This window comes from Vulpes vulpes, chromosome 4 (assembly GCF_048418805.1).
Source record: "Vulpes vulpes isolate BD-2025 chromosome 4, VulVul3, whole genome shotgun sequence".
NCBI classification, from domain to species: Eukaryota; Metazoa; Chordata; class Mammalia; order Carnivora; family Canidae; genus Vulpes; species Vulpes vulpes.
This window is the reverse complement of record NC_132783.1, coordinates 133472176-133499824: the sequence shown is the minus strand read 5'-3', so window position 1 is coordinate 133499824 and position 27649 is coordinate 133472176. Positions and strand designations below refer to the sequence as shown.

Sequence of the window (27649 nt, the reverse complement as noted above, 5' to 3'; positions counted from 1 at the left end):
AGACTTCTTGCAGGAGTAGGAAGGTCCTACTCGAAGATCCAGGGATCATAGTGCATAAACCTGAAATCTAAGTGACCCAGAGGGCGAAACGTTATCCGTAATTACAGTTTCGGTGCCAGAAAGAGCGTCAAGGAGGTGCTGTTGCTTGAAGTTGCCACGTCTCCTGAAACCCCACTTGCCTTTTCACCGTCACAAAGGAGAGCGATTGTTCTTTGGGGCCTCCGCGTTGAAAGAAAAAAAGGAAAAAAAAAAAAAAGGAAGAGCAAGGAAAAGAAAAGAGAAAAAGAGAAAAAGAAAAGAAGAGAAAAAAAGAAAAGAAAAGAAGAAAAGAAAAGGAAAAGAAAAGAAAAGAAAAGAAAAGAAAAGAAAAGAAAAGAAAAGAAAAAAAGAAAAGAAAAGAACCGCCACCACCAAACCCACCGAAGGCAGCGCCTGGGGCGGGGGCATCGGTGCTGGGTCGGCTGCAAGTTTCTGCCGAGAGAGGGCGTCGGCCTAAGACCAGTAGGAGGTCGCGGACACAGTCTAATGAGACCATTTGAAAACGTTTTCAGTTTATTTTAATCTGCGGCGCTTCGGCATCAGAATTCCCCAGTCCCGCAGCGCGTTCGCCCCGCAGGTGACCTCGGTGTGGCCGGGCTGCACGCGCGCCGCAGGGCTCCCGCGCCCCCCGCCCCCCGCCCCCCGGGCGCCGACTCCGCCGCGTTCGCAGCCTGGTCTCCGCCGCCCGCGACCCGGGCCCTTCCTGGGCGGTGCGGAGCCGCGAGCGCGCGGTCTGCGGCGGCCCCGAGGAGAAGCGGTGGGGACGGGGGGGGGGGGGGGGTGCTCCTGCCCGGAGGGGACCCCGGGTGACGACCTGGGGAGGTGTCCTGCGTTACCTGGCTTGGCAGACAAAACCCCGAGGACGCTCGGAGATGCTCGTCAGACTCCTCGCCACCTCCGGAGGCCGAGCGCCGCGCTCGCCTTCGGGAGCCACAAGTTTCGCTTTTCCGCGCGCAGCTCGCGGGCCTCGGGGCTGTGCGGTCCCCGCCGTCCTGGGGACGCGGCGGCGGGGCGGGGCGGGGCGGGGGCGCAGGTCGCGCCCGGGCTGGGCTGGCTGCCAGTTCCCGGCGCCCGGTCCCGCCGTCGGCCCTGGGCCCCTGGTCCCCGTCCCCTGACCTTGCGCCAGGGGCCCGGGAGGGGCTGGGGCCCGCCCCGAGGCGGCGCGTCACGAGGGAATCTGGCCCGAGTGAGAAAGAGGTGAGAGGGAGCGCGGGATTTACGCAGTTTTGCAACGAAACTGCACGTTTGGAGTTTGGAGGACCACCCCCTTCCTCCAGTCCTGTCGTTTGCACCGCGCGCGCATGTGTGTGTGTGTGTGTGTGCGCGCCCGCGCTCGTTTCTTCCCTTTCAAACACGTTTTCCCCCTTTTCAAGCCTGGAGCTGGGGAAAGCGCGGGGGCGCGCGGGCCCGGGGCAAGGCGGGGGGGGCCCGGGGGGGCCCAGGGGCGGCGCGGACGTGGGCGCCTGCGGCCTTAAGGACCCGGCGGGGCGGGCTGGGAGCTGTCGGGGTTAGGGACCCGGGAGCGCTGGGAAGGTGCGCGTGCGGGGAGGAGCCCTGATGTAAGAATGTTAATGAGAGGCTCCCCCAGCCCAGCCCCCCCGCCCCCACCCCCCCCCCCCGCTGGAAATACAAGCCCAGCCTCGGAGCGCCTTGTGTGGTAACGCGCTCCGCGGCCGCGGCCACGCTATTTAAACGCGGGCTATGGATCCAGGAACCGGCGCGAATCAATGAGATCAAACGCGGGGGAGATGCACCGTCAATTCCAAGCACTGGGACAAGTCTAACTTTTTTTTTTTTTTTTTTTCCTCTCTCTCTTCTACAAATACGCTTTCAAAAGCCATCTAGCAACGCCCAAATAAGAAGCCACCTCTAAGCAAAATAGCATATATAAAGGGAGGGCGAATATATATATATATATAAGTATATGTAGGAATATATTACAGGCGTACAGGTTTACGCGCGGCGAACTTTTTTTCTTCCTTTTCTCTCTCTCTCTCTCTTTTTTTTTTTAAACGGTTGACACGGCCAAGAAGGACTCCTCCTCTGTCTTTGGGCGAAGGGGGTATTTGTTCTGTTTTCTTAGAGCGCCCAAGGGGGCGCAGGGACCTCGGAGAGAAGAGCGAGGCGGCGAGAGCCGGGGTGCGGGGGGGCGGAGGGCGAGCCGGCGGCGAGGCGGCCTTCCTGCGGCGCGATGCCGTCCCCGCTGGTGCTCACCCGCCCCGCGTGCGTCCTGCTGGTCTGGGCGTTGCTGGTCGGCGGCGGCGGCGGCGGCGGGGGCGCCAGCCTCGGCGGAGGGCGCCGGCAGAGAGAGGCGCTGCCGCCGCAGAAGATCGAGGTGCTGGTGCTGCTGCCCCAGGACGACTCGTACCTGTTCTCGCTGGCCCGGGTGCGGCCGGCCATCGAGTACGCGCTGCGCAGCGTGGAGGGCAACGGGACCGAGCGACGGCTGCTGCCGCCCGGCACCCGCTTCCAGGTGGCCTACGAGGACTCGGACTGCGGCAACCGCGCGCTCTTCAGCCTGGTGGACCGCGTGGCGGCGGCGCGCGGCGCCAAGCCCGACCTCATCCTGGGGCCGGTGTGCGAGTACGCGGCGGCGCCCGTGGCCCGGCTTGCGTCGCACTGGGACCTGCCGATGCTGTCGGCCGGGGCTCTGGCCGCCGGCTTCCAGCACAAGGACACGGAGTACTCGCACCTCACGCGCGTGGCACCCGCATACGCCAAGATGGGTGAGATGATGCTCGCCCTGTTCCGCCACCACCAGTGGAGCCGCGCCGCGCTGGTCTACAGCGACGACAAGCTGGAGCGGAACTGCTACTTCACCCTCGAAGGGGTCCACGAGGTCTTCCAGGAGGAGGGCTTGCACACGTCCGCCTACAACTTCGATGAGACCAAAGACTTGGACCTGGACGACATCGTGCGCTACATCCAGGCCAGTGAGCGAGGTGAGCAGGAGCGCGCCCCGGGCTCCCGGCCCTAACCCCGCCGCCCCGCCGGCTCGCCCCGCCGGCTCTCCCCACACACCCGTGCGCTCCTCTGCGGACCCCGCGGCCCCCCTCGCGCCCCCCGCCGCACCGAGGACCCGGGGCGGACGCGCACTCGGGGATGCCCCCGGGCGTGCGCTGCTTGGCTGCGACAGCCTTTGCCCGTCGCCCTCCGCGGTCGCGAGGGGAATGCAGAGGTCCTGGGGAGGCGGTGGGCCCGGGGGAGGGGCGCCTGAGCCGCAGCTGCGAGTGCCCAGGTCCGACAGGTGCTGTCAAATCGCTTGGGTTTTCCTTCTTCTCCGTCCCATCGCCAGCGCCGGGCTGGTGGCTGGGGGCGCACTCCCGGCTCCCCGCGGCAGCCAGGGTCTGCGCGCGGCCCGACGCCGGACACCTTGTTCCGCGGCCCTTTACCCGCGCGCCCCCTCCCAGGGCGCTAGCCCGGGCGTTGCTCCCGCCGGCCCCGCTGCCTGGCTGGCTTGCTTCCCCGGCTTTCCCTGGCTGCGCCTTCCGCAGATCCCAGCTTTCTTTTAAAGGGTCATTGTTTCGCCCTTCTCATTCCTTCCGTGGCGCTTATAAACGAGCTTCTGTGGTTTCCACCAAAAATGCCTCGCAGTGTCTGGACCCAGGCGACACTCCGTCCGCCCCCCCAGCCCCCCGCCCCCAGCCCCCCGCCCCCAGCCCCAGCCCGCGCCACCGCACCTTCCGCACCGAGGTCTCTAAAGCGCCCGGAGCGAGGCTGTGCGGGAGCGCGCGCTGGGAAGCGGGCGCTGACAGCCTTTGCACGTGCGCCCCAAGTTTTCTCCTCCCGTCTGTGGGAGTTTGCATGACCAGCAAAACCGGACAAAGCTCGTGGCTGAGGATGGCGGCCGCGGCTACGGGGAGCGGGAGGAGAAATGGGGGGCGGGGGGGGGCGCGGATACCTAATCTCAGAAGCCCCCAGTGCAGCCCATTTCACTGCAGCGTAGGGGGCGTGGAGGTGGGCTGAGGTGCCAGCATAGGAGAGTTGCCTCCTTCCTGGTGTCAGGTTTGGGGTGCACAGTGCTAGAGGAATCCCCCTCGGCTCGGCTCCCCCCTCGGCGTGCACGCCCCTGGAGTGCCGGTGGGGCAGCCCCGGCACAGCTCCCCGCGACCCCACGCGGGGAGGCCAGAGGCGAGAAGGGCTGCGCCCCACGCAGGGCTAGTCCACGATCTGGCACGGGCAGGCGCCGGGCGCTGGGGCGGGGGGACAGCGCCGCCGGAAGCTGGGGGCCCCGGCGCAGGTGAGGGGGCAGGGGCTCCCCGGGGGGCATCCCCCAGCCCGGCTTGGCCGCTGGCACGCGGGAGCGCACGCGCGCCTCGGAGAAGCGGCGGGAGCTGTTGACGGTGGGTGCGTGACCTGCAGGCTGTGGGCGCCCAGTCCCTGCCCGACAGGCAGGCGGGCGCGGGGTTTGCTGATGAGGATGAAGGGCCCTTGCGTCCCAGCGCCGCGGACTCGCCACGCCCGCGGACAAACCCACGTGTGCTTCCTCCCGCCCGGTCCCGGGGTCCTGCGCAGCCCCGTAGACCCGGGGTTGCCGCGTTCCCCGAACCTGACTCTTCCCCGCTGGGCTCTCGAGGGCCTGGCGCGTCCGGGGCAGGCTTTGGGGCAGGAGGCGCGCGGGGGTGGGGGTGGGGGTGGGGGTTGACCTGCGGGCGGGAGCCCCGGCTGCCAGGGCGCCTGTGCGGCCGCAGCCCTGCGGGTCGGGACGCTGGCGGCCACCCCTGCGCGCGCGGCCTGAGAGTCATGGCCTAGGGTCGCCCGATGGGGGCGGATCGCGCCCCCGGACCCTGAGTCTCCCGAGGCTGAGGCTGAGGCCGGGGGCAGGGAGGCGCCAGGGCCCTGGTGGGCCTGGGGGCTTCGGAGAGCTTGGGCTGCAGCTGGGTGCCGCGGAGTATCTCTGGTGACCGAAGCCTCATAGCTGTTCCCAGGTCTTTTTGCAGCAGCAGCAGCAGCAGCAGCTGCTGCTGCTTTTATTTTGTCCAAGACCGAGTTTAGTGGTGAAATCTCGGGGGCTGCACTGTGCGTGTTTTACAGGTGACGAGGCTACCATTCTTACTCTGAAATATATTTCCGACAGTGACTTGGCAGAAAGAGAAACATTCATAAATAATAAAACAAAAGCAGTTTCGCTCCTAAGTCTGTTAAACACCCCGATTCCCACCCTAGGTGCTCGGTAACAAAGCTCTCTCCAGGGATCTTTTACTAATCCCCCTTACTTTGCCCTAAGCGGTTAAAGTGTTTCATAGGGCTTCGGTACAGGGGTTCGGTGGAGTTTGACTTCCAGAGCACCTGCCCCGGCTCAGGCGTTACTGGCATAAGAGGTTGACCTGCTACTACATCTCACACCTCAGGCTCCTCAGGTAAAGGGGAAGTTGTTGGGGTGGCCTGTCTTAGGGATGCCGAGAGGGTTAAATGAGCTGACCCAGAGCGTGTGCTGAAACGGTGCCAGACACATACCCAGGGCTCAGTAAACGTCAGGTTTGATTGTGGCTCTTATGATTTTATGTATATGATGATAATCACCCTCACGGAGGTGAGGCCACGTCATGGAGAAAGAGCCCTGGCAGGAGAAGCAGATGCTCTGGCTTTGGCACCTCTACTCGGCTGCTGCTGCTGCGTGGCCTCTGCAAAGCATTTACCTTCTCAGAGGGAGAATTTCCTCCTCCTGAAACAGTGAGGTCAGATGAGAATCAGGCCTCTTCACCCTGATCTGTGGTTTGGATTTGTGCTCATTCAAATATTAAAAACATAACCGACCACATTTTTGTTCTTGAAAGCTCCGTATTAAACATCATAGAACCAGAGAGTAGCCTCCCCCCTTCCAGCCCCCGTTTTTTGGAGATAACATTTTTAGCACTTTTTCTGAACTTACTCTCGTCTTTAAAATCATATCACAAATGTTTGAATTTCTTAATGGGTAAAAACTGATGTGCCACCATCTCAAATAGTAATATGACTAGAATTTCACTTGTCTGTGTGCTGTAAAAGGAAGAGCTGAGGAGCATTAATTATCCCTTTCAGGGATTTACCTTTGAAGCAAATAATTACATTTTTTTCCCTCTTTTGTTTTTAGCCAACATGCATCATCACCAAAATACACATACCTGAGTCTGTATTAGTAAAAAAGTGATGATCTTTACTTAAAACTTATTCAATTCCACAGTCCACTACTGCCCTCAGTATTCTGGAGTCAGCAATAAATTTATTTTTAAAAAGACAAGTTAAAACAATTTTTTTTCAAGCAACAGAAGCTAGCAATTGTCTTGTCTATACACCTTAGGAGGCGCAGAACTAGATGTAGTATGTACACACATTTTTGTATAATGAACTGCAGTTTTATCCTTTTAGTCATTAATGTTGATGTGCGCCTGCTAACAACTATAGAGATAACAGTATTTAATCAGTACAAGAGTCATTTATTTTTAGAATTAGGCTGGAGTAAATGACCAAGTGGTTGATAAGCAGAATTTTTAAGCAAAGAATGTATGATAAGTGTAAAATAACTAACAGCAGGGGAAAAAAGAAGCATTGTAAGCTGCAGTGTAGAAGCTCTGAAAGCCTTTGGAGTGGATGGACCTTTGTGAACAACAAAAATAAAAGTGCAATCTCTATTTCGCAAATGAAACCCAATATATAGTGTAGAAATGGCCAGAAAGAAGTCCTTTTTTTAAAAAAAATATTAATTTTATGGGAGTTGGTTATACAGCTATATAGTTTAAAAAGTCAGAAGATTACAGGAGCCTAATTAGGAACAAAAGTTTCCTGTCTCCTGCTTCCCATGCCTCACTTCCCCAAGGAAAGCACTTGCAACCCTTGCAGCGACTTCTGTAGGTATTTGACTTTGTACTTCTAAATGACATGTTACATTGATTATTTCAGTTGGAGGTTTTCTCTCCTGCCATCCCAGGGGCAGATGATAATTTAGTTCTCTTCCCCTGCATGGGTAATCACATGCTCAAGCTCTCCTTGCAGACATCCTTTCAGAATGGTTGTATAAAACTTTTTTGGTTAGCTCAGCTTTCAATGTCTATATCATTATTGCCTTCTAAATGCTATTTGTAGTTGGACCAAATGGGCTATTACGACAATATTTTCTTTATTGTTCTGGTTTTCTTTGGGTTGAAAAAAAAAAAGCCTGTTTTTGCTTGTTTGCTTAGTTTCCTATGGACTTAAAACTAAATCATCCATCAACCCTATTTTAAGCCCTGAGATGTTCCAGTTTGATTCTTTTTTTCTTTCCCTTTTTAAAAAAGATTTTATTTCTTTATCTGAGAGAGAGAGAGAGAGAGAGAGAGCACAAGCAAGGGGAGGGCCAGGGGGGAGGGAGAAGTAGGCTCTCTGCTGAGCAGGGAGCCCAATGTGGGGCTCAATCCCAGAACTCTGGATTATGACCTGAGCTGAAGGCAGATATTTAACTGACTGAGCCACCCAGGTGCCCCCAGTTTGGTTATTTTCTAAGCAGGCTGCACAGTTGTCACTCTGGAGTCTTTCTTTAATACCCCCCTACAACTTCCATGGCCTCCCTTTCTCTCTCTCTGATTAGATCCCTATGTGTTCCTCTTTCTTGGTTTGCTCTTGTTTGGTGAAGCACATCCTCTGGGAACTTTCTCTGAAAGGAAGGATGAGAGCTAAAACTGGATACCTTTCATGACCAAAAATGTCTTCATTCTACCCTTATACATTATTATGGACATCTAGGTTGGAAGTCATTTTCCCTCAAGATTTGAAGGATTGTCTTATATGTAAATTCCAATGTTGCTACTAGGAAGCTTGAATTGATTTGGGTTCTTGACCTATTGTTTGTTATCTGTTTTTTTTTTTTTTCCTGAAAAATTTCGGAATTTTCTCTTTGCTCTCAAAGTTTTAACATTTTGTTATGATGTATTTTCATGCCAGTATCTTGCCTTATGCACTTCAGAGTATTGGGGGATACACCTCTTCAGTTCAGAAACTCATGTCTTTCAGTTCTAAAAAAATTTCTTAAATTATTTCTTTTATCCCCTTCATTTTCTCTGTTCTGTCCAGAACAGAGATGTTATTTGTGTTATTTGGATGTTAGACTTCTTGAATTGAAACTCTATCTTCCTTATCTCTTTTTCCTACTTCCTACCTGTTTTTTAAAAAGAAATTCCTCTTATTTAGATATTTCCTTGACGATTCCCCAAATTTCTATTAAGTTTTGGTTTCTGATTTCTGAGATCATGTTTTCAATTTGCAGTACATTGCATATCTTGGTTTGCTTCCATGAAATAACATCTCTCTTCTTTTTTTGAGCTTAGAATCAAATGGAAGATGGGTGCAAGAGTCAGCTGGAGAATATGAAAGTGTTTCTTTTTTAAAGATTTTATTTATTTATTTGAGAGAGAGCGAGCAAGCACATGACTGGGGGGGAGAAGCAGAGAGAGAGAGAGAGAGAGAGAGAAGCAGACTCCCTCTGAGCAAGGAGCCTGATGCAGGACTCCATCCCAGGACCCTGAGATCATGACCTGAGTAGAAGGTAGATGCTATACTGACTGAGCCACCCAGGTACTCCAAAAATGAAAATATGTTTTTATTATTGATAAAACCTATTGGAAAACAAGGATTTAGATTTGTTGCCAAAAGGGCCTACTTACTGTTACTTCTCCCTTAATATGTGCCCTCTGCAAGCAGACACATACCTGAAAGACGAAGGGAGAAAGGACTGGCATGCCATTTTTGTTTTTAGATTCACCAATCCAATAATTTACTCCTTTTCTTCCGGTGGGAGAGAGGATGAGTGAAGGCACTTGTGGGATGAGGAGGGTCACCTTCTTAGAGTTTGCTCCAGATGAAAACATGAGACTGGGGAAAAGATACCCCCCTAACTCAGATATGGTACCCGGACTGTTTCTGGTTCTCTGAGTTGGCTTCTTGTGGCCACCCCCTGGCACTTCTCTCTGCCGTTCTTAGGGTGATCGCAAAGTCACTTACAGAGGACACTGGGAGTCAGATGGTGGAAGGTGCCGTGGGACATCACAAGTTCTCCGGCAAAGAGAGAGAAATAGAGCAGAATGCTGAACAGTCCATCCAGAAACTTAGAATCACACCATCATCCCTCCTTCTACAAGTTCAACAATTTGACCAAAAAAATTGACTATGTATATATTTAACTGTGCTTAAATACAGCACAAATTGTCTTAACTGACCTTCATTTAAGCAGCCTGCAGCATTAACTGTAGCTCTCTTTTTCTCCATACACTTTATTGACTGTTGGTGAATGCTGGTCATTGTATACTTCTCCTGATTATGCCCACACGCTTCTCACACTTGTCCACGTTCTTTCCAAGAGTTGTCACCAAATCCGTTTATACCAGTTGTACTTATTATAATAAGTGTGTAATTTAATTAGTTCTTATATAAACTGAAGAAACATGAGTCGGAAGAGAAAGCTATTTCAGTGAAAACTATTTTAAACCTTCTGACAGATTGTATAAAGGCAAGTGGCTAAAAATAGTTGCTGTTGAATTAGGCATGAATGAAACAGCCCTAAGGGATTTGGGAACATCCTAGAAATCTAAAAGGATTCTGCGTTCCCTCCACTTCGCCAGTGTCTGTAAGTGCTTGCTCCAACTTAAACTGGATGATAATGTGCATTACGGGCTTCTTTTATGCAAGAAAAAACAATATCCTGCCCATGAACTTCAAAACTAGGGTCTCCTTTTTGAGAGTTGAACTGCATGGTCCACACAAAATGGATGAGATCTTAAATAATCAAAGTCTGCTCGGAGAGCCTCAGTGCTGCCCTGCGTCACTCCTGCTCAGTCCCAGCAGGTACTGACATTTAAAGAAGGAGTTTGTCTGTCAGAGGCCTATCTTGGTGGTCATGGAAAAAGGGAGAAGGAGATGGGCCAGAGCTGTAAAAATAGACAAAGAAGTGATGGGGGGCAAGTGTTGGGCAAGGGCCCAGCCAGGACTTACGGAAGCCTGTGTTCCGTCATGAGGGCACAGCGGTTAGGTCCTGGGGTGGTAAAGCACTTACAAGGATGCTTAGGGTTACCAAGGCTTGATGCCTTTGGATGCCTGAATCCTCCAACAGACCTCCCTGATTAGTATTTCATCCTCACTAACATCCTACTGCGTACAATTTGGCTTCTCATTTGGCATGCCCAGGTACATGTTGACACAAATGTGTTTGTGACAATTCTGGCCCTCATTAAAATGAAGGAATATGCATTTGAGAGTATCTAAAAACATCTGAGTTAGGTTATTGGGATTCTGACTCCAAACAAGGACTCTACTCTTTATGCACTGACAGGTTCTCTATCTGGGGGTTTAGGGCCAGACTCCGGACTATGATCAGCTGATCACAAGACGACGAGGGCTGCTGGTGGACAGTCAGCTAGAGCCTCCAGGGGCCTTCTGTAGATGCCCACTCTTGGAATCTGCACTCTTCAAACTTGTCCAGCCTCCGCCTTTTCCTTATTGGCTGCTCTGTTGCGGGCACTGTGGCTCCTTCATCATTTCTGGGACTAGAATTTGAATCCGAGCTAAAATAAGGGTCTTGGTCATAATGAGTGATGAAAAGTTTCTTTCAAAGCTTCCTTACTGAGGCATCTTGGTATTTGACTCTTTATCCCAAATATATAACAATATTTCGAGGCACAAACAACACCTACTCCCACAGTTAGAGACCTTTTGGAATTTTGTATTGTTAAAACTTGTTCTCTAGACCTTTAGCCTGCACAGCAAGCCCTTCTGTAGTAAGAAATGTCAGAGTCATGATCTAACACTCTGAATTAACATGTGTAATAAATGAAATATCAACAGGCGCCTAACCCTTCATGGAGGTTGCCAAGGTAGCTTTGGCACAGCCTGAAGTTTGCTTTATGTCTTTCAGCACCCATGCTTGTACAAAGAACAGACACATCTCGGAGGGCTGGCGTGCATGGTGATAACATGGGGACAGCCCCCAGGGTTCTCCGGGTCACCTCTCTCCGTGTGTGAGAGTGGTCTGCATGGTGGGGACCAGGCCGTGGACAGCGATCCAGTTAACTGGAGAACGGCCGGGCACCCACTTCACGCTAGCCTGTTGGAGCTCTTGGGGGGGCGGACAACCATGTTCTGGAGCCGCTTAAAGCTGCTCAGGTTTGGCAGTGTGGATAGAAACTGAGCAAACGTGAGGAGGGACCTGCAGTCTTGTTAACTATTTCCTATATATGGTGAGACAGCTTGAGAAAAATGTTTTGGAATTCAGGCAGAAAGCTTATACTGCTCACCGCCTCCTCTGATTTGCCAAACGACGGTTCCCCCTAAAACCACTCAGTTTGCTTTTTTAGGAAAATGTACTTACTATGCTATTCAGTACAAAAAGCAGGTGATACTCTTCACTGGCTTACGCTGGGCAAATCTGATGACAGCTTTGAAGTATTTTTTAAAAACTTTATTTCGAAATAATTTTATACTTTTGGAAAAGATGTAAGAAAGTATAAAGAACTTTCCCCAGCCTTCACCCAGACTGTCACCAATTGTTAACATTTCGCCCTATATGCTTTCACTCCAAATCTCTCCCCAACTCCTTCCCTTCCTACCCCCTTTCAACGCGCGTGTGCGCGCGCGCGCGCACACACACACACACACACACACACACTATCTTTTTATGAACCATTTGAGAGGTAAGTAGGGCCATCATGCTCCCTTACTCCTAAATACTTAAGTGTGTGATTACAAGAGCGAGGGCATTCACTTACATAACCACAGTCCCGAGACTGTGGTTATGAGAAGCAAAAACTTTTTTTTTTAAGATTTTATTTATTTATTCATGATAGAGAGAGAGAGAGAGAGAAAGAGGCAGAGACACAGGCAGAGGGAGAAGCAGGCTCCATTCAGGGAGCCCGATGTGGGACTCGATCCTGGGTCTCCAGGATCCTGCCCTGGGCCTAAGGGAGGTGCTCAACTGCTGAGCCACCCAGGGATCCCCGAGAAGCAAAAACTTTAACACAGATGCAATACTGCTAATTTACAGCCCCATCTCTCCAGTTGTCTCAATGATGCCCTTTCTAGCAAAACATATATTTTTAAAGATTTTATTTATTTATTCATGATAGACATAGAGAGAGAGAGAGGCAGAGACACAGGCAGAGGGAGAAGCAGGCTCCACACAGGGAGCCCAACGCGGGCCTCGATCCCGGGTCTCCAGGATCACGCCCTGGGACAAAGGCAGGCGCTAAACCGCTGCGCCACCCGGGCTGCCCAACATACATTTATTTATTTATTTATTTATTTATTTATTTATTTAATATATATATTTTTAATTCATCCACGAGAGACACAGAGAGAGAGGCAGACACAGGCAGAGGGAGAAGCAGGCCCCATGCAGGGAGCCTGATGTGAGACTCGATCCCAGGACTCCAGGATCACGCCCTGGGCCAAAGGCAGGTGCTAAACCGCTGAGCCACCCAGGGATCCCCCAACATTTTTTTTTATTACCTTTCTCTTAAGGACGCAAGATCGCACATTTCGTTTTCTGCTCCTCGAAGTCTTTTTGGCGTCGAGCATCCCCAAAGCTGGGTGTTGGGGCCCCCTCCCAGCTCCGGGTGCGCAGTGGCCCCCGAGGTGCGGGGGGCAGGCGGGTGGGCGGCCGCGGCCTCGTGGGTCACCTGTTGCGCGGGCGTCGGCCGGCGGCCTCCGGTGCAGCTGCGGGCCTGTCCCTCCGCGGGTGGGAGGAACGAGGGGGGACGGCTGGGGCGAGGTGGGCACCCCCGCCCCGCCGGCTCTGACGCGGTGTGCTCCTCCCCCGCAGTGGTGATCATGTGCGCGAGCGGCGACACGATCCGCGGCATCATGCTGGCGGCGCACCGGCGCGGGATGACGGGCGGCGACTACGCCTTCTTCAACATCGAGCTCTTCAACAGTTCTTCGTACGGTAACTGTGCTTCCAGCCCCCCCCCCCCGCCCCCATCAGGTGTCAGAACAGGTCCCCAGGGCGGCCCGGGTGGCCCAGCGCTGTAGCGCCGCCTGCGGCCCAGGGCGTGACCCTGGAGACCCGGGATCGAGGCCCGTGTCGGGCTCCCTGCGTGGGGCCTGCTGCTCCCTGGGCCTGGGTCTCTGCCTTTCTCTCTCTCTCTCTCTCTCTCTGTCTCTCATGAATAAACAAAAAAATCTTAAAAAGAAAAAAAAAAAAAGAAAAGAAAAAAAACCAGGTCCCCAGGAAGCCAGCAATGTGAATTCCCTCCATAGATTCGGTCCCATTAAAAGGATTTTTAGAAATTTGTGATACTCTCCTAAGTCCTCAAGCTCTTCTTCTCTGGGAACCCCGAGCAAGAGGGTGCCTCATACTGGGGGGTGCCAGGGGACTTGTCCGGGTGAGAGCATAGCTCTGGGCACTCCAGATGGTCACAGATCCAGCCCCAAAGACCCTCCCTTTCCAGGGTGTTTCCAGCTGCAGGTTACCACCATGAGGGGCTTTGGGAATATTTTAATGAGATGTGGGCATGATTTTTAATAGAATAGACTAGAATATGTCGAGGTAATAGGACATGTCAAAATGTGTCGCACATTGCATGCATATTATTACTTCATAAAACTTATTCATATAATTGTACGTGTGTACCTATTTAAGCACGTTACACTACACGTATGTTTGTAATGGGCCGCAGTGTGAAAGTAAAATACTCCTTACAGGCGAATTGGGGTAAAGCATTTTGAAAGCTACTGCTCCCAGCCCCTTCCTTCCAGATGACCACAGGTTAAGCTTTCCCTCTTTAGAAGTTTGAGATCCACCAACGCCTCTGATTGAAAGCATAGGATTCTTTAAAACAGATCTGGGGAACTTCTGGGTGTTTCTGTGCTGGAGGGTGGTTGAGAAGGCCAGGGAAATCACAGGTTCAAAACACACCCTCCACACGTGGTTAGGGCTCTTTCCAAGGGGACAGCATGCGACAATGGAACATTTTCTCAATATTTCTCAAATACTGCACATTGGCTGCTCAGAACGGAGCAGTGATAGGGAATCATTAGTGTACTTGTAACAAATGGCTTGTTTCTGCTGAACTCTTCTTGCTGTCGAGAGACAGACAGGATCTAAACCTTAAAGGATACACCTCAATTTCCTGCTCTGATTCCCTGGCTTGGTCAAACAACTCAAGCAATAGAACATTGTGCATAAACAGATAATAAAACAGAGTTCTCACAGGGATAAAGAAAAGTTGACGAGGGATCCCTGGGTGGCGCAGTGGTTTGGCGCCTACCTTTGGCCCAGGGCGTGATCCTAGAGACGCGGGATCAAATCCCACATCGGGCTCTTGGTGCGTGGAGCCTGCTTCTCCCTCTGCCTGTGTCTCTGCCTCTCTCTCTCTCTCTCTCTCTCTGTGACTATCATAAATAAATAAAAATTAAAAAAAAAAAAGAAAATTTGACGAAACAAAAGTTTCGTCTCCTGCTTCCTGCAGTGGATAAGGTTGAAGAGTTGAGGCTTGCAGGATGAACACCCATTTTTTCCTTCTTGCTGTCATGGTTCTCTTTCCCCTTCTTTGGCATAAGCCAAATGGTGGTCTCATTTTTTGACCCCAGATCAGAATGTAATTATATTATTGGCTATAATATTGAGTTCACAGAGATAGTGACAGAGACCGGTGAGAATTATTAAACATTTATTCTGAGTTTTGCACACTGGTGATGCAAACATAGTATTTATTTGGAGAAAATGCATGTGAATGCACATTATAAATGGGCCAGTGCAGTGCAAATATTAGGTATTGGAATTCCTCGCATTCACAGATAAAGTTTGTGGTACTTTGCTAATCACCATACGTGAGTATTACAGAAAATTTGAGAAACAGAAAATCACAGGGAAGAAAATAAGCTACTATAATTCTGCCTCCCAGCTAAAGTTTAATCATAATATTTAGAAGCATGTGCATCTTGCTTATTTTATAAAAAATATATTTATAAAAAGATTTTTCAATAAAATGGTTATACTATTTCAAGTGTGGCTACACAGGGTTTTATAATGCTGATAGGCCATCTTTACCTGACCAGTCTCTCATTTTTCAATATTTCTGTTGTTCTCAGCTTTTTACTATTAAGAATAATGTTATATTGAGTAGTCTTGTGTGTGCGTCACATATGTGTGTGTATATATATATATATATGCTTTTGCAACAGACTATGAGTTTGTATGTTTTCCTGCATCCTTACATCATCTAACTTTTAAATTATTTATTCAAATTTCTTTTTATGCAAAGTTTTGCAGTTTCTTCATTTATATTCCGTACCATTCTTGTTGAATTCATTTTTAGATATTATGTTCTCGGGTATTATTAATGATCATGTTCTTTTCCCATTACATTTTATAACTGTAGTTGTTTTATAGAAAAGCTAAGAGATTCTGTTTTATTTATCTTGCAAGGGTTCCATAAATTAAATCCCCTATTCCAATAGCTTTTATATCATTTTTATATAGCAACACGAGTTCTTCCCCATTTTGTCAGTTGAACATTTTCTTTTTCTTTTTTTATTGCATTGGCAAGAACCTCCAGGATAATATTATATAACTATGATGATACTTTAATTTCTGACTTCTTGAATTGAAGTAGATGTTAAAGTATCCTTTTATTTCTAGTTTGTTAAGTGTGGTTTTAAAAACTGGAAATGAGTGGTGAATTTTATCACGTACATTTGACCTATTCTTTTAATACATTTCCTAAGACTGAACCAATGTAGTGTTCTTGGAATTAAGTATACTTTGTCATGATGACTCTTTTAGGCGTACTGCTGATTTTAACTTTTTAGTATCTTATTTAGGATTTTTGAGTCTATATTCATGGGTGAGATTGGACAGAGTTTTCTTGCCTTGAGGTGGTATTGCCAGATTTTAATATCAGGTTTATATTAGCTTTATAAAATTAATTGGGACACTTTCCATTGTTTTTGTGCTCTAGAACAGTTTATATACCATAAGAATATTCCTTGAAAGATGGAAACAATTCAACTCTGTATCTGGACCTAACTTCTTTTTAGAGGTAATTTTTGAAAAACTTAAAAAAATTTATTTTGAAATAATTTAGACTTACAGAAAACTTGCAAAAATAATAGAGTTCATATATACCTTTTATCCAGATTCCTCTAATGTTAATAATTTAAATAACCATAGTATAATTATCAAAATGAGAATATTAACATTGATACAATATTACTAACTAAACTACAAGCCTTATTTGAAATTGACTACTTTTCCTCCTCATGATCTTTTTCTGTTCCAGGATCCAATCCATTTAGTTGTTGTATCTTCTTAATCTTCACCAATCTGTGTTATTTCCTCAGTCTTTCTTTGTCTTTCATGACCTGACACTTTTGATGAGTCTGTTATTTTGTAAATTGTCTCCCAATTTGGATTTACCTGTTGTTTTCACATGGTAAGATTAAGTTTATACTTATTCGTCAAGAATACTACAAAAATGACATCGTGTCCTTCTCATTGCATGGTATCACGGCATAAGAAGTCATAGCCATGTGACTTACTCTTGGTGATTTGGGGACAACTTTTTAAAATGCATTTTTCCTTGTGTTCAGTTTTTCTGCTTCTTGAAACTTAAACTGCGTAGAGTTTATACACCGTGCTCCATACAACTTTCAGAGTATCCTTGGAGTTTCTGATTAGACCTCTTTTCATTTTTATCTTTTATGTAATGGTTGCTTAGGCTTTGGGCTCTGGTATCAGTCTGGCAAATTGAGGTAACCCTGCCCTCCCCTGCCGGCCTCAGTTTCTTCTAACGGTAATAATAGTACTTACCTCATGGCATCAAGCTGAGTAATAGATGAGGTAATGTATGTGAGATACATAGCAAACACCTTGAAACATAGTGAGTGTTTAATAAATGTTAGCTATATTAGTAGTCTCAGTTTACTTTGATGATTATATATAGTTTTTAAAAAATGGTAAGTTTATACATTTTTCTTGGTGTAGTTTATTTTTAAAAACATTTTATTTATTTATTTGAGAGAGTGAGAGACAGAGAAAGTGAGTGAGGTGGGGGGCAGGGGGAGAGGGAGAGGGAGACTCCCACCTGAGCAGGGAGCCCCAGGTGGGGCTTGATCCCAGGACCCTGAGATTATGACCTGAGCCAAAGGCAGACACTTAACCAACCCAAGCACCCCTCTTGGTATAGTTTTATAGACAAGTTTAGGCCATATAGTCTGTTAACAGATTGGCCAACTTTTATCTAATACGGTTTAAAAATGGTTGTAGGTGCATTAGGAACTACATTTGCATACAAATAACCAAGACTTCGGCCTATAGTCATTTAAACAAATGTAGAGGTTTATCCTCTCACCTGTAAGAAGTCCAGAGGTGGGCAGCCCGGTGTAGAGGTGGTGGTTCCATGTCATCAGGGATCCAAGCTTCTTCTGTATTTTGGCTCCCTTAATCTTAGTGAACAGTGTCCATCCTCAAAATCATAAGACTGTGGCTAGGACTCCAGGGATGGTGTCTTCATCCTAGGCAAGACGAAGAGGGAAAGATGACAGGCAAACAGAGACCATCTCACCATCTCAGTTGACTCAGTTCTGTTTGAAGGTCTTTCTGGAAGCCCCTCTCACTAACTTCTACTTACTTTGCTACTCCTAGTTGTGAGAGATGCCAGGAAATGTGTATTTTCAGCTAGACTCAGTGTCACCCCAAAGCAATTTAGGAATCTGTTACTAAGGAAGAAGCAAGAATGGGTATAGGGAGGCAAATGTCTACTCTTGCCACAAACCCCGAAGCCCTGTTCCTCCCTAGGGCAGAAGCAGTAAACAGAATCTTCTGGCAGGCAGAGAGACCTAGATCAAGGTTCTGGTGTCTATCATCAGTAAGGGATCTTCTCTGAGATTTTTTTTTTTTAAAGATTTATTTATTTGAGGGATCCCTGGGTGGCGCAGCGGTTTGGCGCCTGCCTTTGGCCCAGGGCGCGATCCTGGAGACCTGGGATCGAATCCCACATCGGGCTCCCGGTGCATGGAGCCTGCTTCTCCCTCTGCCTGTGTCTCTGCCTCTCTCTCTCTCTCTGTGTGACTATCATAAATAAATAAAAATTAAAAAAAAAAGATTTATTTATTTGAGACAGAGAGTGTATGAGTCCAGGTACACACATGTGCAAGAGTGGGGGAGGGGCAGAGGGAGAGAATCTTCAAGCAGACTCCCTGCTGAGCGTGGAGCCCCACCGGGTGCTTCATTCCACGACCCATGAGATCATGACTTGAGCCAAGACCAAGAATTGTAACCTTAACCGACTGAGCCACCTAGGCTCCCCATTGTGCCCTAACAATCAGATACATGTTCATGAAAAGTTCTTCAACATCCTTTTCTACCTGTGCTTCCTCACACCAAACTCTACACCAGTTCTAGAAAAAGGCTGTATTTTAATTAATACTTGCTATTAGATCTTAAAAGAACCCCATATTGATAGTGTCCATATTTACTAATTACTGGATTGTTTGTTCTTGATGAGAACTCAAAAAAATTCTCAGATCTGCTCAAATTATGGTTATAGGAATTCAGAATATATTATGGAGGATTTCAAATGATGGAAAATAAGACTGACAGGATAGGTTTAAAAAAATCTAGAGAAGTGGTGTCTGGGCACCTCCCTCAGTTGGTTAAACATCTGATGATTTCAGCTCAGGTCATGATCTCAGGGTTCAGGGATTAAGTCTTCTGTCAGGCTCTCTGCTCAGCATGGGGTCTGCTTGAGATTCTCTCTCTGCCCCTTCCCCCTGCTCACACACATGCTCTCTCTTGTAAATCAACAAATCAATATATCTTTTTAAAAAATCTAGAGAGAAGATGATATTATATTGCCCTGTAGAGTTCTAAATAGCACCTATCAGCATTCTTATTCACTGGCATTATCATCTTTGGATGTAAGTTAGGTGGCAAGTTATTTGGGTGATCCTGTCCAGGGCTGTTAAGATTATTGTAGAGCTTTCTTGACTTCCTAATAACTCAGAGGGCACTAATTAAGGTGAACATGGAAGTATAGCAGAGTTAGGGGATGCACATCAATTATTTGACTTGCTAAAAGTGGAAAGAGAAAAATTGAGGAGAGACTAGATTTATTATGTTTTACTATAAAAGTAATACATATGCACATTAAAGTCAGTTTGGGATGATGTGAAAAGAAAAAGAATTCTCACACAATCTTTGAACTGTAACAGTTGTTAAACCACATTTAGACACTTCCTCTTTTGATCTTACTTTCTGTGTTACTTTTGTTTTTTTTTTTTTTAACACTTTGTCATCCCATCGTATGTTCATTTTTAAAGCTTGGGACACCTCAAAGTCTCGTGAGATGAATATGGAGCAGGGATGGCATGGCAGCAGTGTTTGGAGTCTGGCTTGCATTTGAATCCTGCTTCTGTTTATTAGCTAAGGGACTTGGGGCACATCAATTTCCTTGAGCCTCAGTTTCCTCATCTGTATGGTGGCAGTTATATTTACATCTTCCTCATGGAGTTTTTAAAAGGATTAAAGAATGAAATGCTACAGCCAATGCCATTCACAATGGCATCACCCACTAAGTGGTGCTGTTATTACTGTTGGGAGCAACTGGACCAGCCTAGTTCGTGGCAAGCATATAACACCTGGACATTTGGAGAGGGTGGGGTGAGCCGAGGTCAAGAGCCATAATGCTACACAGCCAGCCCAGGTGAGCTCCAGGCATTCATTTCTTGGACATTTTCTGTGTTGTCTCGGCTAGTTATCCTGGTGTGGGTACCCCTTGCCAGCGCCAGCTCCGTGGCCACGAGATTGCTGAGTACAGGGCTTGGTGACGAGCAGGTTATCTCTTTCACAAATATTCTGTGCTCTTACTCTACACACAAGTTTGGGGCTCCATGATGTTTAATACAAAACAAAGCAAATTCACTTTCCTTGTTTCTGAAACAACTGCAAAGAGGCACCTTCCCTACTTTTCACTCAGTAGACTTCTTTTTCCTCTTCTTAATCTCATGCTCAGGACCACTGGAAGAATATGATGTTAGTGCTCGCCACTCTGCAAGTGTTATCATCAAGGTCACCGACGGCCTTCTCCGTGCCTCTAAAGCAGTGCTGTCCAGTGGGCCTTTCTGTGATGCTGACTGTGTTCTGTGATGCCCAGGGTGGTGGTTACCAGCCCCATGTGGCTACCGAGCACCCAACGTGTGGCACGTGAGACTGGGAAACCGAATTCTAAATTGTACTTAACTTTAATAAATTTAAATCTAAATAGTCACACATGTGGCTGGTGGCTGCTCTCTTAGGCAGCACAGCTCTAGAGCATTCCATATTGTTTCCACCAGTTTCTTTCTGGAGACCCAGGTTTTCTTAGTGTTGGTGGGCCCAGCATTCTTTGGTTCCATGTCAGCTCCTCTCTGTCTCCTCATACTCCTCCTGCCCACTAGGAACACCATCCCCAAAGTGTCTGTGCCCGGCCCTTCCCCCTTCTCTTTCTTATCCAGTGCAGTCAGGCCCTGGTCTAACTCGAGGCCATCTGGAAATGACATCCAGCTCTCTCTCTAGCACTCACTCCTCTTTCTGGCTTCACACCACTATTTCCAGCTCCAGCCTGGTGTTGTCACTTGGGCATTCTGGAGTTGGTCACCTTGGATTGACCGTGACCCTAACTGAAATCATTACCATTTCCACATCACTTCCCTCCTCCTCCATCTGGCTCTGCTCTTTCCTCTAATTACAACCCCTTTTGCTTTCCTCACTGGCGTCACCAGCGATGTGCCTCCCTTCCCGGTGTCCCTCACTCCCTCACTCTGGTAGAGTCTTGAGATTCCTTCGCACTGTCCTCTCCTTTCATTCTCAAGGGCTCTCCCTCTTCTTATGATTCTAAAAGCAGTAAATATTGAAAATTCACTAGATTCACACACCCACATATGCAAAAAAAAAAAAAAAAAAAAAAGAAAGAAAGAAAGAGCAAAAGAATACTTGCTCGTGATTCTAACTACGCAGAAAAGCATGTTTGGCTTTTTGGAGTGTGACTTCCTCGCATAGCCTCCCGTAACCTCTTGCCGGGACGGCTGTGGCTGTGAACCCTCCATGTCTCCCCATGCGAATCCATTGCTATTTCCCAAGGCGTGATTCTGATCATGTCATTCTTCTGTTACACTCATAAATCTCCAGAGGCACCCAGTTGTCTACTGAATTAAATTTGTCCCTACAGATGGGGCATCATGCCAAGCCAACTCTGCTTTTCCAGTGTTCAACAGCCTGGGTGTGGGCAGCGTTACTGACACATTACAATAAGGAGCACCCACAAACTCAGGCAGTCACGGGATTGATTATGGTGGTGACTAGATAAGTATTTAATTTGGATTAGATTTATTAAGCATTACTGCTTTCCTTTTTTTTCCTAGGAGACAAAACTCCAAAGTTATTACCCTTTAGATTGCGGTAGACAGATGTATTGTATCGTATTTTTTTTCTTTCAGAAAAAAAGTGTTTTCCTATTTCAGTAAGTGCGATACTTGCTGTTTTCAGTTCTGTGTGTGTTTTCTAATTCTGCCCCTGTAGGGTTAAGTATTTTCTTTCTTAGGCACCTGGAGAGTACTCTTTCCTAGAGCTAAGAAACTCTGACCCTCTTGGCCTGCAGAGCTCACTCCCGTTGTCTTGATATCTCAAATCAATGATAAAGAATCAATAAACTTTGATTGCATGCTTAAAAGAAATGGGTTCCTCCTTGGGATGAAGATGTTCTGGACATTCTTAGAATTGGAGGGGGGGTCTTCCTGGTGAATGGATTTGGCTCCTCATCAAAGGCCACGTTGTCTGTGTCTCGAGCACCCAGCTGGCTGTCCCCTGGCTCGGGGCAGGACCTGCAGTGAGGTCACTACAGGCACCGCTGCCTGCCCTGCATGCGGTCGCCTCCTTGGTGTTTGGGAGGTTTCATATGGAGGAGGACTTTGTCAAGTTTGGTTTAGTGGCCTGAAATTTAGAATGGATCTAGTCTTTAATGAATTCTGTCCTCAGCTCTGTCTTATTTATCTTTTAACAGCTCCCTGGCACATAGAAACAATTAGTAAATGGTTGCTATTATGAGGATTATCATTAGACAACACCACACACAAGCTTTTGCCTCTGCCCCTTCTCGAGCTGTGGACTGGGGCTCCCAGCTGCCTACTGGGTGTCGTATACATTTGCACCTTTGCCTGTGCCATGGCTCTGCCAAGCACCCCTTTACGTCTTGCTGTCCTTCTATTAAAATCCTGTTCATACATTTAGGACCCGAGATGCTGCTTCATCCTTCCTTCCCTTGCCTTTTCCTACACCTTCTGCTTGCTTCTTTGTACTCTTCGGCGCCTCCTGCCCAGAGTGACCTAGCTGTTACCCTGTCATAACTTCAGCTATTTATATGGTGGCTCTGAATCCCTTTTTTGAGGCTGGCAGAGGCTGTTCCAGACATTCGTAATGCCTACCGTGGTGCCCATCACAGAACCTTGCGGGGCATACGTAGTTCACTGATATTTGTCTGATTTAAGCACTGATAGGAGTTCTTCACCAAGCTCTGTCTGGAAGAGGAGAGGGATGCTCTGGAGCCCAAGCATCCTCACTATTCAGCCGCTGGGCTCCAGGTGTCCGGCCGTGGACTAGGGCTCGATGCGCACAAATGACTCTGATGTTGGACTCCAGCAGGTTGAATTCTTAGAGGTGATTCCAGAGATCTGTAGGGATCATAATGATAATTGATAGAAACAACAGTTCATTGCCAAACATTTCGTTTTGGGGTCCTGCAGGCCACGTGTGCCCTCAAAAATGAAATCATAAAGAGAAGAGTAATATATCTTATGCACATCATTTGCCTTTGCTTTTGTGAACGGGAGCACTGTGAGGCAAGGGGCACTCAGTTTCTCAATGCCTCTATTTCCCCAACTGTAAAAGGGGATAATGTACCGGAACCACAGAGTCTTGTGAAGAGTTTTTAAAAAATATATAAAAAAATATTTTATTTAAATTCAATTTGCCAACATAGACTCTTGTGAAGATTAAATGAGTTTATACATATACAGTGTTCAATAAATAGAGCTTTGTTATTATAATAGCGCTCAATGAATGTTAGCAATTTTTATTTTATCACCATCGATGCACTGATGGATATGGCCCAATAAATAATTTTTATATGACGTTGCCAGCACTGGAGAGAGATAAGTCCTCATGTTCACCTAAGTTACTTTCATTCTGAAGAGATTCCAGAAATATTTCAAAAAATATCAATAATCTCAAACTTTTTTCTATGACTAGCGCCAACTTTATCATACTTGTGCATATCCGTTGTCATACGTGGCATTCCTGTCATTCCACATCCACATAACATCAGGTTTATTGTACCAGCGTAACAACTCAGTTGACCTCCACAGTTGATAGTAGGTATTTTAAAAAACAATGTGAATGGAAAGGAGTAAAAACTTTCTTCTTATTTCTGCAGTGCTGCAGTTCTCAGAGGCTGAAAATGACAGTTACGTGGTTATTATAAGGCAGTTACCTCTAGCGTGCTTTTCTTTCTCTCTCACATTTCAAAAGAACACGTGTTCACAAGGCCTTCTCCTTTGAGGATCTTGGCATTGTCAGGTTATATCCAAGTGCAAAACGATGACAATACCGCTTGCCCCAGCTGCCAAAGTAACATGCAGTGACACACTGCAGTCGAAGAGGGAGAATGGTCCCTTTATGGTGACTGCCTTGGAATTATAAATATTTTTATTTCTCTGTAGGAGATGGCTCGTGGAAGAGAGGAGACAAACATGACTTTGAAGCTAAGCAAGCATACTCGTCCCTCCAAACAATCACTCTACTGAGGACAGTGAAGCCTGAATTTGAGAAGTTTTCCATGGAGGTGAAAAGTTCTGTTGAGAAACAAGGACTCAATGAGGAGGATTATGTAAGTGCTTGATTATGGGCCTGGACCTTCAGCATCCCGAAAACAGTCTTCTAATTAAATCAGAGGTGACAGTGTCCCACTCTGAACCATTCAAGACTTCCTAGGTTCGTGTCTGAATGTCACTGAGCTTTCTGTGTGTTTTTTTTCTGGCCTGTACCCACACCCCCAGTCACCCCCACCCCACTTTTTCAACTGCTGCAGGAGGGAAAATTGCTCTTTGTGGGTACTTGTGGTAATGCTGAGCAGATGTCCGTAGACTTCCATCGCCTATTTGGCTGTGAGCGTGTTGGGGGACAAGATGGATGATGGAGTGCCAAAGTTTTGCATGCTTAATTTTTCCAAAGCTTGATGGCAGAGATCATTTGAGTTTTAGAAGTCCCTTCTCGCAATCTTTTTGGCGAGTCTGCTTTTCTCTCTTATGGCAGTGTAATGTCTCTCAGGTATTCCAGATCTTCCCACTCCATGAGTGCTGTTTTTACCGATGCATTCTTTGGACACACTATGGACCAAGCAAAGGAACTCATCTAAGAGGTGGCCCCAAAGACAGCTGACCATACCAGGGTTGGCACCATTGTTTTGAGGCCTCTGGCACACTTTGCTATGTGGCTCCTCAAAACTCTGCATTACTCCTATAGATTTTTTCTCAGAGAAGGATGAGCAGTGGACTCCTCAGACTGGTTGGGTTGGTGAGCTGATTTTCAAAACTGTTAACTCCTCAGTGTCTAAAGCAGAAAAGGAACACCTTCTCAGCAATAAGTAGATCACTTTGGATAGTTCTTGCCCAAAGTGGATAATGGCCATTTTCGTATGACCAGTTTCACTTGGGCACTTCCAAACAGGACCTCTCTCAATTTCTTTATTTGAAGTATTACTGGCTACAGACATTGGCCTCAGACAGACCTACATTCAGAGGCTGAATCTAACACTTAGCTGTGTGATCTAGGGCAAATTACACAATCTCCCTGGTCCAAACTACTCCTCCCTGTAGGGAGGATTACTGATAATTCTATCTGAAGCATTTAGTGTTAGCTCCATCAAAAAGTTGGAGCTCAATAAAGGATGCCTCTTTTATACTATTGTTATATTACACCTGTCTTTATAAGAATTTGCTATCAAAAGAAATATAAAGGGTCTTAAAAGCCTATTTATTCATGTCTTAAATGTTAGGTGTAATACACATATCATTTAAAATACCTTTTGACTTTCTAAATCAGTACTGCCCAGTGTGTGTGTGTGTATGTATATATGTTATATATATATTTGTTACATAGATATATGCCACAGATGTAATTTAAAATTTCTAGGGGGATCCCTGGGTGGCGCAGCGGTTTGGCGCCTGCCTTTGGCCCAGGGCGCAATCCTGGAGACCCGGGATCGAATCCCATGTCGGGCTCCTGGTGCATGGAGCCTGCTTCTCCCTCTGCCTGTGTCTCTGCCTCTCTCTCTCTCTCTCTCTCTGTGACTATCCTAAATAAATAAAAAAATAAAATAAAATTTCTAGTAGTTACATTTTTAAAAAGTTAAAATAACCAGGTGAAATTAATTAATTTGAATAACACATTTTATTTAAATATAAATTTAAATATATAATGTTCTTTCAACATTAATCAACGTAAAAACTATGGAGGAGATTATAAATTCTTTTTATTATGTAAAGTCTTTGAAATCCAGTGTGTATTTTAGCCTTACAACATATCTAATTCTGTTCAAATGCTCAGTAGCCATATGTGACTAGTGGCTACCATATAGGACAGTGGGTTCTGAATCATGAAAGAAGTAGAGCTTCGGCAATAGAGCCAAGTTTGAGGAAACCTATGATAGTATTGTCATCATCCAAGTCCTTTGCCTCAGGAATAGGAAAGAACATAAAAGCACTGAACATTTTTGTTTGGCCTCCTACCTGAGGCTGTTGAAGTTCAAGTATTAAAATAGAGGCTGTTCCACATAATGATGTTTCTTGGACAAAAGAAGTATGTTCCTCTGTACCTACTGAAAAGATCCATAATATATTCCAAGCCAAGTGCTTTAGAGATTAGGTGTAGTTGATTACAATATTGTTTCTCTCTGATGATGGGATCATTAAAAATGACTTTATAAGTAAATAAGAATTATAATTTTAGGTAGAAATTAGATCTTATAAGAATTTATGCCAATTTTAAACATGCATCTACTTTTCATATTTTATGTTTTTTTTTTTTAAGATTTATTTATTTTTAGAGAGAGTGCCTGAGAGCAAGCAGGGGTCGGGAGGGACGGAGGAGGAGGGAGAGATTGAGACTCTAAGGCAGACTCCCTGCTCAGCACAGAGGCCTGGCAAGGGGCTGGATCTCATAATCCTGAGATCATGACCTGAGCTGAAATCAAGAGTCAGATGCTTAACTGACTGAACCACCCAGGTGCCCCAGCATAAGTTATGTGTGTTCTGGTTGGGCTCTTTTGAGCGCTAGTTGCAGATGTTCATTGGGTTAGTTTAGACAGGAGGTTGTGGTGAGTATTGTGGAAGAGGGAGATAGGGGAGTCAAAGACCCAGGAGCTGCTGTAGCTGGGAATCATAGGTGCTAGACCTTGATCTAACGCAGCAGGAGATGCTTAACACAGCTCGCAAGGCTTGGTGGTCTTCATTCTGGGACTCAGCTCTTTTGTAAAGGTCTTTTCTTCTCTTCTTTATACTAACGGGTTTTCTTATCTACTTATTTAGAACTTCAGTTCATGACACTCATCATGGGCTTTTCAGCCTCTGCTACTGATTTCAAATCCAGCAACTTTGGTGGACTCCCTTATGAGTTCTAAAGTTTACCACTCATTTTCTAAACAATCACATGACTTGTGAATAGTGGCAGTTTTGTTTCTTTTTAATTCTTTTCCTAGGTATGCTTAATTAAAAGTATACTTCATTAAATTAAGTATAACTAATTAAATTAAAACTTTTAATGGCACTGGCTAGGATCCCAGTACAGTATTAAATATAAGCAGTGATAGTGGGCAACCTTGCCTTGTTTTTAACTTTAATATGAAGAACACATAACATCTCATATCTATTTATATCATCATTTTAGCATAATGTTTAGTGTGGAATTTTGGGGAGAGTCCTTGTTAGATTATGGAAGTTCCCTTCTATTCTTTGTTGGTGAAGTTTTGTTTTGTTTGGCACAATTGCATCTTTTATTAGAATAACTGAAACAAAAATAGCACAACAAGTATTGAAGTTTATATAGTGTAATTTAGGGAAAGACTTTGGACACAGGTTTTTATCATAGGCACTGTGAATTGTAATATACCCCTGACACTATGTCATATGTGTTGTACTGCACTCATCATATTTAGCATGTTGGCAGCAGCCTTTAAAAGGTTCTGATCGTCTCAAAATGCAAAAATTTGAAACTTTAAACTTTTGTAAGTCTATACTGAAACATTGAGAGGTTGAGTGGCTCTGATTTTTTAAATGAAATTACTATTAGAATAGTAATTTTGTTTTTTGTTTTTTTTTTTTTTTGTGTAACAGAGTATGAAACGTTCATTTTACAGTTTCAGGCTTGCCATTTCTTTTTTTTTTTAATTAATTTTTATTGGTGTTCAATTTACCAACATACAGAAAAACACCCAGTGCTCATCCCATCAAGTGTCCACCTCAGTGCCCGTCACCCATTCCTCTCCAACCCCCGCCCTCCTCCCCCCTTCCACCACCCCTAGTTCGTTTCCCCGAGTTAGGTAGAATAGTAATTTTGATTTCAAATTTTGATTTCAAAATTTTG

At 46.5% G+C, this 27649-nt stretch overlaps 1 protein-coding gene and 1 long non-coding RNA gene across 4 annotated transcripts in view; one reads left to right on the top strand and one right to left on the bottom strand.

The window, feature by feature from the left end:
• LOC112908607 (uncharacterized) overlaps positions 1-1139 on the bottom strand; it is a 41423-nt gene extending 40284 nt beyond the window's left edge. For both annotated transcript variants that reach the window (XR_012001312.1, XR_012001313.1), the window contains exon 1: positions 876-1139. This is a non-coding gene — a long non-coding RNA (uncharacterized lncRNA). The remainder of the gene's footprint in view (positions 1-875) is intronic.
• A 147-nt stretch (positions 1140-1286) lies between these two features.
• The window catches only part of NPR3 (natriuretic peptide receptor 3), a 70522-nt gene continuing 44159 nt past the window's right edge, over positions 1287-27649 (top strand). The window contains exons 1-3 of one of the 2 annotated variants that reach the window (XM_025984101.2): positions 1287-2981; positions 12800-12922; positions 23731-23897. In XM_025984101.2, coding sequence (XP_025839886.1) covers positions 2231-2981; positions 12800-12922; positions 23731-23897 — 1041 coding nt within the window. In that variant the 5' untranslated portion in view covers positions 1287-2230. The remainder of the gene's footprint in view (positions 2982-12799; positions 12923-23730; positions 23898-27649) is intronic. The other variant, XM_025984099.2, reaches the window with a different exon arrangement.